The 13,946-nt window shown below is 48.1% G+C and overlaps 1 protein-coding gene across 1 annotated transcript in view; it reads left to right on the forward strand.

Annotated features, from left to right (window-relative positions):
• Positions 1-13,946, forward strand: part of LOC137632334 (threonine synthase-like 2) — an 81,058-nt gene that overhangs the window by 54,601 nt on the left and 12,511 nt on the right. The window contains exons 5-6 of the mRNA XM_068364266.1: positions 11,811-11,963; positions 12,268-12,486. Coding sequence (XP_068220367.1) covers positions 11,811-11,963; positions 12,268-12,486 — 372 coding nt within the window. The remainder of the gene's footprint in view (positions 1-11,810; positions 11,964-12,267; positions 12,487-13,946) is intronic.

The following is a 13,946-nucleotide window of genomic DNA, read 5'->3' on the forward strand; positions in this document are numbered from 1 at the left end:
TTAGGAAGAATACTCATAACTTTTTCATCTATGACTCATCTAACTAACATAACTTGTCCAACCAGTGGGATTCTTTCGCATTCACCCAGATATTTTTGTCAGTTACGTGGGCTATATAGAAATTTTATAATTTGGTAATGTTTAATAATAAGAAAATTATATTGAACAAGTGAATAACTCATCAATTTGCATGGCTAGTATTTACACCAAATGGAATATGGATGTGAATATATAGATAAGTTGTGGAGATGGGTTTGTTCCTTCTTCTCCCTCAAGGGTCAAGAATGAGGGGGAGGGGTTAGCACAGCTCTCTTCCCTTATAAGAAGGTTTGACCTCATGCTTTTATATTCATCTGATGTGGTTATTGGCGAGAAATGAGGGTTTACGATTGAACCATATAGCCTATGGTTAGCAAGCTCTCTCACACTAGTGACTTTTTAAGTCATAGGTTCAGCAGAAAGTAGTTGAAGAGAGGTCTATCCTAGTATGAACCCTTCCTTTATTTTCTCTGGGGGAGGTTGACTATTTGTCTAATTTTCTAATAATTCTAGTCAAGTACTTCCCATAGAAAATATTATCTTTCTATTTGAAGACTTGGCAGGCTCATGTTAATGAGTTATCTTTTTGGGACTCAATGGATGATCTACTATATACGATTTGTTTCTTTTTTTCTGTGAGGGCACTTAAATGCTACTTAAAGAGAACCCAGTCCTTCAGGTCAAAGATTCAAAATCTCTTTATTGGTGACAGCTTGATTGAAAAGATGACTTCAAAGAACACCATTTCTTTCTGGCTTTGTAGAGCCATTAAACGAGAATTTCCCCAAGCAGAGAGTCCTAATGATTTAGTTTCAGTACAAGCCCATGAAGTCAAGAGGAATTGGCCTGACAATTACTTTTAAGAGGGATATGTCAGTTGTGCAGGTATTAAAGGTTGGAGTCTGGAAACGTCAGATATCTTTTACAGCCCACTATCTATGGGAGTAGACCCACAGGTCTTAAGACATGTTTTCACTCAGACCTGTGGTAGCGGCTCAACAGGATGCGCTCTATCCAATGCCTTCCATTAAAGGCATCCTCTTCCACCAAAGCTCTTCTTTCCAGATCATCCTTCACCATATCTTGACATCTAATTCTCTGCCTCCCTTTCAATTCCCCCCTAACAGGTTCCTCCTAAGCCTTCCTCATTCCCTCCCCACCATCCATCTTCAATATGTGCCCTTACAATCTCATTTGTAACACTCTTATCACCTCTGTTATCTTTACTATGTCTGCCAATCTTCTTTTGTTCCGTAACCGAAATACAAACCACGCTATTTACAAAGGTTTTTACTTTTAGCGCAGCTGAAATGACGAGCCAATAGTTTTTAACGAGGGTTAATTACCCCCGCGCTAGTTAGCGAGGGGTGGGGAAGGGTAGCTTGCTACCCCTCCCCCCTCCACACACCGGTGACTTGCTTCACTTCACTTTTGGCTCGGCGGTGATCAGACGTGTCTGTTCATCGCCTTCGTGACAGCCTTTAATTTTCTTCTTTTTCTTTTCAGCTTGTGTGATTGGTTGGAAGTTGACCTTCAGTTATTTTCTTTTATTTAATATGCGGACATGCCCTGGAGTTGCCGGCCGTCCTTGTGGGACTTTCATGTCGGACGTGATTACGGATCCTCACACCCTCTGCCCTCAATGTCGGGGCCAACGGTGCGACCAGGATAACATGTGCCGTGAGTGCAGGGAGTGGTCTGCCTCCCAGTGGGAGAGGTTTGGCCGTCGGCGTAAGAAGAAGTCCAAGAGAGACCGTTCTCCTCCGGGGTTAGCCTTGAAGGAGGAAGGTTCTCGGGACTCTTCTTCCGCCGCCCAAACCTCCTCCGAAGCTCCCCCTCGTCCGCCTCCTAAGGAGAGTCGTCCGAGTGGGAGCGCAGGCCCTTGTTCTGTTTCCCTACCTTCGGTGGGGGGAGAGGGCGTCACCTCCCATAGCGAGGCGGTTCCCCCTCCTCCTCCGGGGGAGGTTATTGATAATAATGCCTTATCCAGTGATGATCTGTTACAGATTTGGTCGTCCCTGGGGCTTAAGGGCTTGCCCTCCAGGGTCGCTCTTATTGACCTTGTCTCGTTGGGGGCCGCTGTTAAACAGTCGCCGGTGGTAGCGGAGGTAGACCCTCTGTCTATTGTCAACGTCGTGGTGACAGAGGCCTCCGACGCAGGTGCTGTTGCTGGTGATGGTGCTCTAGGCTCTCCTCCTCCTTCCGTGCATCCTTCGAAGGGGGAAGTGAGTCCTTCGGTCTCGACTGCTGCCCAGCTTCCTTCTGAGGGAAGTGTTTTGAAGGAGACTCCCCTTCGGAGGACCGATGGTCCCGACGATCTCCCCGAGGCCGCCTCCGCCGTAAGGCTCACCGCCCTCTACGCCACAAGGGCCTCCCTTCCCCTTACAGGGGGACTAAGAGGCGCCTTTTTGGGTCTTCGTCCTCCGGGGGGGACTCTCCTTGTCAGCCTCAACCGACTGCTCCGCCCTCCTTGAACCTCTCAGCAGACCGCTCACCATCTCCTGCCGGATCTTCGCCTTCTGGAGAACTCGTCACCCGACGGGCAACGGTCCCTTCGGGGCTAAGGGATTCTTCCCTTACGCGAGCAGGGCCAGCGCACAAGCGCTCTCCTGCTCGCCAGCGATCTCCTGCTCGTCGACGATCTCCTGCTCGCCAAGACTCTCCTGCTCGTCGGCTCTCTCCTGATGTTAGCCCCCCTCGCCAGCGCTCTCCTGCTCGTCAGCTCTCTTCCGAGCGTCAGCGCTCATTTGAGGACCATCGCCCTTCGGTCTCTGACTACCCTTTAGTTCCTGCTGAACTCCCTGCTCACCATCCACCTGGTCCTGTGGCTACGCAACATCGTGCTGCGCGTGTGTCAGAAACACATGTTCGCCAACGCGCCAGCGATCTTCCCGTTCCTGCTCGTGAACGCGACGCACCACCTGTCCTCTCACAGGACACGCGTCGACCTTCTGCTCGCCAGCGATCACCAGCTCGCCAGCGATCACCAGTTCGCCAGCGATCACCTACACATGCTGCCCGCCATCGCACGACCCTGCATGATCGCCCGCTTACGCATGCTGCTCCTCATCGCACTACCCTGAACGATTGCCCTCCTGCGGATGCTGATCACCATCGCACCCTTTCACGCGATCATTCACCTGCGCATGCTGCTCGCCATCGCACAACCCTGCACGATCGCCCGCTTACGCATGCTGCTCCTCATCGCACAACCCTGAACGATCGCCTTCCTGCGGATGCTGATCACCATCGCACCCTTTCACGCGATCATTCACCTGCGCATGCTGCTCGCCATCGCACAACCCTGCACGATCGCCCGCTTACGCATGCTGCTCCTCATCGCACAACCCTGAACGATCGCCCTCCTGCGGATGCTTATCACCATCGCACCCTTTCACGCGATCATTCACCTGCGCATGCTGCTCGCCATCGCACAACCCTGCACGATCGCCCGCTTACGCATGCTCATCCTCATCGCACAACCCTGAACGACCGCCCTCTTGCGCGCGATCATTCACCTACACATGCTGCTCGCCATCGCTTACCATCACGCGGTCATTATCGCCAGCGATCTTCTTCACCTACGCGGCAGCACGATCCCTCGCCGTCGCGCCATCGCTTGCGTTCGTCGCCTCGGACACGTGTTCATTTACCTGCCCACCCTCACGCCCACTCGCCTGCGCGCCCGCGCGATCGCTCGCCTGCGCGCCCCGCGCGACCGCTCGCCTGCGCGCCCACGCGACCGCTCGCCTGCGCGCCCCGCGCGACCGCTCGCCTGCGCGCCCGCGCGACCGCTCGCCTGTGCGCCCGCACGATCACCCGCGCAACCATTCGCCTTTGCGCGACCGTTCACCCTCGCGCGACCATAGTTCGCGGCGAATTCCACAGCCGGTGGTAGCAGCAGGGACGTGTGCTCCTAGACGGCACTCGGGATCACCTCCATCCAAGCACAGGTTGGTATTGCAGGACGAGGACAGGTCATTACAGCATTCTTCCCCACCTTCTTTTCAGGCAGGTACCGTCGTGTCCACTCCAAAGGATCGCCCGATCCCTTTCACCTTAGCGAGGATTTCGGACTCTGTGTCCTTTGAGCAGCAGACTTGGTTTGGTCCGCTGGCACGGGCGTTAGTGAGGGTTATGAAACCAGCACTTGCCGGCCAGGGTAACAAACCAGCGGCTGTCTCTCCTACGCTGAAGAGAAAGAGAGGAGTGGACTTCGTGGTGACTTCCCCCAGGGCGAAGTTGGTTCCCAAGAGGTCGGTCTCGAGGGTCCCCTCTCCTGCACGAGTACTCTCTCCTTCTCCCGTGGACGAGGCCTTTCCGTCCTCAGGTGAGTCCAGTGGGGCGGTAGTCTTCCCCTCGGCACCAGGGGGGGAGACTTCGCTTCAGGCAGGAGAATCGTCTCGTGAGGAAGGGGCCTCTCGAACCTCGTTGTTGGGATCCTGTATCCCTCCTAGGAGGGAACCCAAGGATACCAAGACCATCCCTAAATCCTCTGCAAGGATTCGACAGGAACCCACGACTACCCAGGGGAATGTCCACGTATCACCCCAGGAAGAGATTCCTGGGGCAGGAGACTTAGCTGCCAGCCCGCAGGGAGGAGAACAGCAAGAGTCCGAACATGCCTTCTGGCAGGTCCTAAGCCTGATAAGGCAACTTAACAGTCTTACGGATCCAGTCATCCCCCCCCGTGAAGGCAAAGACACGATTCTGGATGAAGTGTTTGACGTTCGGAAGGCCCCTAAGACCAGTGCAGCTCTGCCCTGGTCTCGGGGGCTGAAGAGTGCCAGAGCTAGGGCCAATGCTCAGCTCGCACTTCTTGCCTCCTCCAGTCGTTCCACTGCCGGGAACAAACTCATCCCTCCTCCTCGCCTTCAGCAGAGGAGGTATTTCGAGATCCTGGGTGAGCACAACCTCGCTCTTCCTCTCCATCACTCTGTGGAGGAGCTGGCGAAGGGAGTTCTCTTGGAGAAACTCTCTGCCCGGCAGGTGTCGTTCTCGGCGGCAGAGATCCTTAACCACGAGAAGGTCGCTAAGTGTGCCATGCAGGCCACTTCGTGGCTGGACTTCTGGTTAGGATCTCTGGGCATCCTATTGCGATCGGAGGACTTGTCCAAGGAGACCAATAGGAAGGCCCTAGAGACCTTCTTGCTCTCGGGCACCCGCTCCATCGAGTTTTTGGCGCACCAGGTTACCACCCTGTGGGCCAACTCGGTGTTGAAGCGTCGCGATGCTGTGTCCGAGAGATTCCATCCGAAGGTCCCCGCCGTAGATGTGTGTAGGCTCCGACATGCCTCCCTCCTGGGGGAGAGCCTGTTTGAGCCTCAAGACTTGGAGCGAACGGCTGAGAGGTGGAGGAAATCCAGCACGGACTTCCTCCTCCACAGGGCCCTTACAACTCGGCCCTATAAGCCTCCAGCCCCGCCACAACAGCAGCAACAGCCTCGTAAGGCTCCCAAACAGGCACCGGCAGCTAAGAAAGTGGTGTCTAAGCCCCAGCCCTTTCCAGCCAAGGTCAAGAGGGGCGGTAAGTCCTCCAGGGGAGGCAAGACTTCTAGGGGTGGCGGCCGCGGCCGCAAGCCCTAGGGGTGGCAGTCCCCCTGCGTGTCCACCTGTGGGGGGATGCCTTCAGCGTTGCGTCCGCAGGTGGCAACATCTCGGGGCCGATGCTTGGACGGTCTCAGTGATCGGCCAAGGTTATCGCGTCCCGTTCACGTCATCTCAACCTCCCCTGACAGCGAATCCAGTGTCCTTGAGCTCCTATGCCATGGGATCGGCAAAGGGGCTGGCCCTTCAGGCCGAAGTCGAGACCATGTTCGAGAAGGGTGCTCTCCAGGAAGTCGTGGACGGCTCTCCAGGCTTCTTCAGTCGACTCTTTCTTGTAAAGAATGCTACTGGAGGCTGGAGACCCGTCATCGATCTCTCGGCTCTGAACAGGTTTGTCGAACAAACCCGGTTCAGCATGGAGACAGCAGACACGGTCAGACTTGCGGTGAGACCACAAGACTTCATGTGTACACTGGATCTAAAGGATGCGTACTTCCAGATCCCAATCCATCCGTCTTCCAGGAAGTACCTGAGATTCTGCCTAGACAACAAGATCTACCAGTTCAAGGTGCTGTGTTTCGGTCTCTCCACAGCTCCTCAGGTGTTCACCAGAGTGTTCACCCTGATTTCGACTTGGGCGCACAGGAACGGCATTCGTCTCCTTCGTTACCTAGACGATTGGCTGATCCTAGCAGACTCGGAGTCGACCCTTCTTCGACACCGAGACAGGCTTCTAGATCTTTGCCAGGATCTGGGGATCGTGGTAAACCTCGAGAAGTCCTCTCTGCAGCCGTCCCAACGACTGGTTTATCTAGGCATGCTAATAGACACCAATCTCCACAAAGCCTTTCCATCAGACGACCGGATAGCAAGGCTGAGGAGGGTGGCGGAACCTTTCCTCAGGCGAAAAGAACTCCCCGCCCAATCGTGGTTGCGTCTCTTGGGCCACCTATCCTCCCTGGCCCGTCTGGTTCCAAACAGCCGCCTCAGGATGAGATCCCTTCAATGGCGGCTCAAGTCCCGGTGGAATCAAGGATCCGATTCCCCGGACACTCTGATCCCAATGGGGTCTCTGGAAAAGACGGACTTGCGGTGGTGGCTGGCCGACGAGAACCTGCGAAAGGGAGTGAGTCTTCTCGTCCTCCCCCCGGAATTGACTCTGTTTTCGGACGCGTCAAAAGAAGGGTGGGGGGCGCACGTTCTGAACCAGAGGGCCTCAGGCCTTTGGTCAGAATCAGAAAAGTGCCTACACATCAACCTGCTAGAATTGAAGGCCGTCTTTCTGGCCCTTCAACAGTTCCAACGGTTCCTGGCGGGTCACTCCGTGGTGGTGATAAGCGACAACACCACGGTAGTGGCTTATATCAACAAGCAGGGAGGCACTTTTTCGCAACAGCTATCCCATCTTGCAGTAGAGACTCTGAGGTGGACCGAAACCCACTCGATAACACTATCAGCTCGCTTCATTCCTGGCAAGAGGAATGTGCTCGCCGACAGTCTGAGCAGGGCTTCGCAGATAGTGAGTACCGAGTGGTCTTTGGATCCTCAGATAGCCAACAAAGTCCTGACTTTGTGGGGTTCCCCGACGGTGGACTTGTTCGCGACAGCCTTGAACTTCAAGCTGCCCCTGTACTGCTCACCAGTCCCGGACCCCAAGGCACTCTGGCAAGATGCTTTCCAGCAACGGTGGGACAACATCGACGTGTACGCCTTCCCACCATTCTGTCTGATGAGAAGGGTGCTCAACAGGACCAGACTATCGGTCAACTGTTCCATGACTCTAGTAGCTCCGCTATGGCATCACGCGGAATGGTTTCCGGACCTTCTGCAACTCCTGACGGAACTCCCAAGGGAGCTTCCTCCACGACACGAGCTTCTCAGACAACCCCACTCCGGTGTCCCTCACAGGGCCGTAGCCTCGCTTCGGCTTCACGCCTGGAGACTATCCAGCGTCTCCTCGCGGAGAGAGGCTTTTCGCAACAGGTTGCGGAGAGAATGTCTCGGCACCTGCGAAGTGGAGAGTCTTTTGTGGTTGGTGTCGTGGAAGGGGTATCTCTCCACTCGATGCCACTATTCCAGCAATAGCGGACTTCCTTGTGTATCTGCGAGAAGAAATGCGCCTTTCTGTCTCGGCAGTGAAAGGCTATCGCTCAGCCTTAAGCTTGGCCTTCAGATTGAAGGGCGTGGATATTTCTTCATCGCTAGAACTCTCTTTACTCATACGTAGCTATGAGCTTACCTGCCCCCAGTCGGAAGTGAGACCCCCTCCTTGGAACGTGGTTCGAGTTCTCAGGTCTCTCAAGAGACCTCCCTTCGAGCCATTACGCCAGGCCTCCGATCGCCACCTGTCTTGGAAGACGGCTTTCCTACTCGCCTTGGCCTCGGCCAAGCGAGTTAGTGAACTTCATGGTCTCTCGTACGACATCGCCCATTCAAGGGGATGGGGGGAGGTAACGTTCAGGTTCGTCCCTGAGTTTGTGGCCAAGACTCAGAATCCTGGAGTGCCGGATCCTCGGTTCGACTCTTTCAGGATCGCGAGTCTCCGTTCTGTAACAAACGACCCAGACCAGCTGCTACTATGCCCAGTGAGGTGTCTGAGGTACTACTTGAAGAGAACGGCTGCAGTCCGTCCTCATGTGCGAGCTTTGTTTGTGAGCACAGGCAGGACAAAGAGGAGGGTCACAAGGAACACCATCTCTGCTTGGATTCGAAGGGTTATCCACCATGCCCTGAATCCTGACCCTCCTCCGTCACGTCGCCCTCGGGCCCACGATGTCAGGGGTATTGCTACATCCCTGGCCTTCAAGAGAAACTTCTCTGTGACGCAGGTACTTCAAGCGGGGGTCTGGAAGCGTCAAACGACCTTCACAGCCCACTACCTGCAAGACGTGACCCACAGGAGCCTCGATACGTTCTCTATCGGCCCTGTGGTGGCTGCACAACAGCTGGTCTAACCTCAGGCTCCTTTTTGGACAAGTAGCAGTAGGTTGAGGGCGTTGTTACCCGGTCTTAGTCTGTGTGAATGAAAGAGTATGTCTGACCCTTACTTCTTTCTTCATTCTCCCCTCTCTTGGGGAAGCAGCATCCTGGTCCTCGCATAGCTGACCTCGACCTCTGCAGGTAACCCATGCTTCTTTGTGCTCCTAGTATTAAGCTTAATACTGTTGCGTCTCCCATACCCTGATGAGGTGGTATGGGGAACGTCCTATCCTAGAATTCCTATCTGAAGGTCTCAAGGTCAACTTCATAGGACGAGTCACACTCTCCTCCTCACACTACTTATGTAGGCCACTCGTTCCTAGCGATGCTAGGAACCTGTGAGGTACAGGGGCTCCCTCTCTCTAGTGCTGCTCACTAAGGGATCGAGCCCCCGGGCAAGCCAAAGTCAGTAAGGCTGGGGACTTTCCACCCTTCCTAAGGGGTAAGTCACCCTTTGTAAATAGCGTGGTTTGTATTTCGGTTACGGAACAAATGACAAATTCGAAGATAATTTGTATTTTTCCTAACCATACAAACCTTAGCTATTTACACATATGTGCTCGCCATCCCTGACCCCCAAGTCAAGTCCTACCGCTAAGTGAAGTGAAGCAAGTCACCGGTGTGTGGAGGGGGGAGGGGTAGCAAGCTACCCTTCCCCACCCCCCGCTAACTAGCGCGGGGGTAATTAACCCTCGTTAAAAACTATTGGCTCGTCATTTCAGCTGCGCTAAAAGTAAAAACCTTTGTAAATAGCTAAGGTTTGTATGGTTAGGAAAAATACAAATTATCTTCGAATTTGTCATATTTCATCATTTTCCAACCTTTCAAGTTGTGATATTCCCCCTTATCATTCTTATCTCTGTTCTCTCAAGCATTGCTTTCTCTTTTCGACTTAGAGCCCATATTTCCAATCCATACATTGATACTATTCTTATTACTGTGATATAGTTTGATTGGTATTTTAGTTTGATTGGCATTTTCGTATCACCTACCACCCCTGATACCTCCCTCCACTTCCCCAAGGCTGCTTTTATCCTATTCTCAATTTCAGCCTCACATCCTCTCTCCTGACTTATAGTAGTTCCCAAGTATCTAAATTGTTCCACCTGTACTATAATCGAGCCTCTACTTTTATTTATGCCTATCCTGTCCTTACCTCCCTTACTACTCATCATAACCTCAGTCTTATCCACATTTACACACAAGCCACCCCTCTCCAAAATCTCATGCCACTCTACAACCTGTTTTTGTAAGTCGCCCTCATTTTCAGTTGTAGTCACCAAATCGTCTACATATTGCAACTCCCACAACTCTTCATTTGTACTCTCGTCACTTAACACATCCATGACCAGTACAAATAAAGATCGGCTTAATGCTGACACCTGGTGTAATCCAACACTACTTCAAAGGTTTCAGTTTCTGCAAATGCAATTATTGCTTTTGTCCTTATGTGTTTGTATATCATTTTAACCGTTCTAAACATAAACACAACTTTTGGGTAGCTGCCCAGATCATTTTACGCACCACAAAACCATGAAAAATTAGTATTGCCTTTTGATTACTAGTTCAAAATAAACTACAGTACTAAAGTTCAATTATTCGTATGATTGGCCTTGATTTTAGTGCTGCCTTTGACCGTGTTAATCATGAGGCCCTTGTTTTCAAACTGAAACAGTTGGGAGTGGGTGGGTCGTTTCTTAGCATTATTATTGATTTTTTAAGTAGTAGATCTCAAAGAGTTGTTGTTGATGGGCACCATAGTGAGTATAGGAATGTGATATCCGGTGTTCCACAGGGTAGTGTTCTTGGCCCATTACTTTTCATACTATATACACATGATATGTGGTTTGGCCTAGAAAATAAGCTTGTTGCATATGCAGATGATGCTACTCTCTTTGCATCAATTCCATCCCCTGAATGTAGATCTGGGGTTGGTGAATCCCTTAATAGAGATTTAGCTAAAATTAGTGCATGGTGCAAATTATGGGGTATGAAGTTGAATCCTAACAAAACTCAAAGTATGATTGTAAGTAGGTCAAGGACGGTGGCTCCTCAACATCCGGATCTCAGTATTGATAATGTTTCTTTAAATTTGTATGACTCTTTCAAAATTTTAGGCGTGATTCTTGACAGCAAATTTACTTTTGAGAAACATATAAGGTCTGTGTCTTCTTCAATTGCACAAAAAATTGGCTTATTGAGAAAGTCTTTTAAGATATTCGGTGATCAATCTATTCTGAAGAAGTGTTTTAATTCTTTTATTCTACCTTGTTTTGAGTATTGTTCTCCGGTCTGGTCTTCAGCTGCTGATTCTCATCTTAATTTGTTGGACAGAAACTTACGGTCTATTAAATTTCTTATTCCTGATCTAGATATTAATCTCTGGCACCGTCGATCAATTAGTTCATTATGCATGTTGCATAAGATTTTTCATAACTCTGACCATCCTTTACATTCTGATCTCCCTGGACAATTCTATCCTGTTCGTAATACTAGGCAGGCAGTTAATTCTAATAGCCAGGCCTTCTCCATCATAAGACTCAATACTATGCAGTACTCTAGAAGTTTTATTCCAGCTGTTACCAAGTTGTGGAATGATCTTCCTAATCGGGTTGTTGAATCAGTAGAACTTCAAGAGTTCAAAGTTGGAGCAAATGCTTTTTTGTTGACCAGACGGACATGAGTCTTTTTATAGTTTATATATGACATTTTTGTTGTTGACATTGTTAATAGTTTATATATGATATATCTCTTTTGACATTACTTTTTTTAGAATGATTTATTGTTAATTTGTTTTCTTCAGTTATTTATTTCCTTATTTCCTTTCCTCACTGGGCTATTTTTCCCTATTGGAGCCCCTGGGCTTATAGCATCTTGCTTTTCCAATTAGGGTTGTAGCTTGGATAGTAATAATAATAATAATAATATAATCATGGGGCAAAATATTTCGACACCAATCTATAAGAAATTAAAAAGTAGGAGGTTAATATGTTGTATCATCGACTGGTTAACTGCCATCAACCACCAGATTGTGTGTGGTTCCCATTGGTGGAGTCATTTTACAGAAAGAACTGGAAATTTTTATTTTTGGATAGACATTGACACAGCTACAAATAAAAACAATATAAACATCAGGTGAGTTTCATAAAAAGGAAAGTTTATTCTTGAAAATTTATCTTTCAGCTTAGCTTCCATACCACATTAAATAAGGTAATTTTTTAACATCAAGAGTATATCTACATTAGGTACATCAGGAGACACAGGAAGCGCAGCCATTGAAGGAGTGAGAGGTCGGAAAGGAATAGACATAGTTGTACTATTACCTAGTGGACGTTGCACCATGATCCAGGAACTGCAAATGACAACTGTCATAGAAGATAATGTGCTTGTTTACAAAGGTAACTTGAATGAAGATTTCTTTAGATACTCTCAAGACAGCCTTCTTAAGAAAATACAGTATTGATATTTCACTCATAAAAATAGCAAACTATAATTACATTTGACATAATTTAGGATAGATAGCATCATAACTGCCATTTCAGATTGTATTTTATAACAGAAAAGATCATAAGAATTGTTATTTGGCTCTTTGGAACTAGTGTTTCCACATTAAGTTTTTCTGAAGTTTTTTTCTGCATGTTTGTTTCTGTAATTCTGGACAGGGAAAGTGTGCAAATCTAAATTTTATTCTCTTATTAACAGTTGAGGGAACTTCTGATGACCTAGATGAGCCAATCAAGCAATGCTTTTGCGACCAAGAATTTGTATCCAAGCATAATTTGATCTCCATAAATTCAATTAACTGGGGACGCATCATGGTTCAAGTGGCTCACTATTTTTTCACTTACTACCAGCTTTGTTCTGAATTAGGAGCTCCTGTACAGATTGTGGTCCCTACTGGAGCTGCAGGCAATATTACTGGTATGTATGAGATGTATGAGTATATTCATTTAGCAAAGTATATAAACAACATTGAGTTCATATCCTGCCTTAGATTCATCAAAATGATCATAGCTGTATGGTTTTCCTACTAACACAAAAAGGACTGTTCTTTAATAGGATTATGATTTCATCATAATCATTGTACACATTGCATATCATTATTTTTGGTTTTAATTTTTCAATTTTTCTTGTTTCAATGTCAACAACCAATGTCTGAATTTTGTTTGCTGCCTCTTCTCTGATCGTTTTGTTAGCAAAGTTTACACCAACATTTCCAATTGAATTTGACCTCGTGTTAAGTATTGGAATGTCGTAATGTCTCTAAGTGCCTGTTCAACCTCGTGGTTTCTTCCGGTAATTTTAATGGTTGTATTTGTTGATTTAATTACCACCAGAGTTTTTTTTCCTTAACTTTGTCAGCGTATGTAATTTTCTCTGATTTTGGGTCCATCAATGTTTGAAGTGTTGCCTTAATTGATTCCATATTCATAGCAAGATTATCAACTTTCTCAGTGAGGTCTGTTGTCTGGGTGGAATTTGCTGTGTGCACTGAGGTTCCCAACTTTGTTTTCCAATTCAGGAATTCTTTCTTCTTGTTTGCTCAAAGCCTCTTTTCTTATTATTATTATTATTATTATTATTATTATTATTATTATTATTATTATTATTATTATTATTATTACTATTACTACTATTACTACTACTACTTTCTAAGCTACAACCCTAGTTGGAAAAGCAGGATGCTATAGGCCCAATGGCCCTAACAGGGAAAATAGCCCTGTAAAGAAAGGAAACAAGGAAAGACAAAATATTTTAAGAAAGGTAACATTAAAATAAATATTTCCTATATAAACTATAAGAACTTTAACAAAACAAGAGGAAGAAAAATTAGATAAAATAGAGTGCCCGAGTGTACCCTCAAGCAAAATATCTCTAACCCAAGACAGTGGAAGACCATGGTACAGAGACTATGACACTACCCAAGATTAGAGAACAATGGTATGATTTCTGAGAGTTCTCCTAGAAGAGCTGCTTACCATAGCTAAAGAGTTTCTTCTACCCTTACCAAGAGGAAAGTAGCCACTGAACACTTACAGTGCAATAGTTAACCCCTTGGGTGAACAAGAATTGTTTGGTGATTTCAGTGTTGTTAGATGTATGAGGACAGAGGAGAATCTGTAAAGAATATGCCTGACTATTTGGTGCATGTGTAGGCAAAGGGAAAATGAACCATAACCAGAGAGAAGGATCCAATGTAGTACTGTCTGGCCAATCAAAAGACCCCATAACTCTCTAGTGGTAGTATCTCAACAGGTGGCTGGTGCCTTGGTCAACCTGCTACCTATAAAATACTTGGATCCTCCTTCAGATATGATATATATAACTTGGCTGTCCTAGATTCATAGAAGAATAGTACTGTATTTATAAAAGAAGTAGCT

This window comes from Palaemon carinicauda, chromosome 41 (assembly GCF_036898095.1).
Source record: "Palaemon carinicauda isolate YSFRI2023 chromosome 41, ASM3689809v2, whole genome shotgun sequence".
Lineage (NCBI taxonomy): Eukaryota > Metazoa > Arthropoda > Malacostraca > Decapoda > Palaemonidae > Palaemon > Palaemon carinicauda.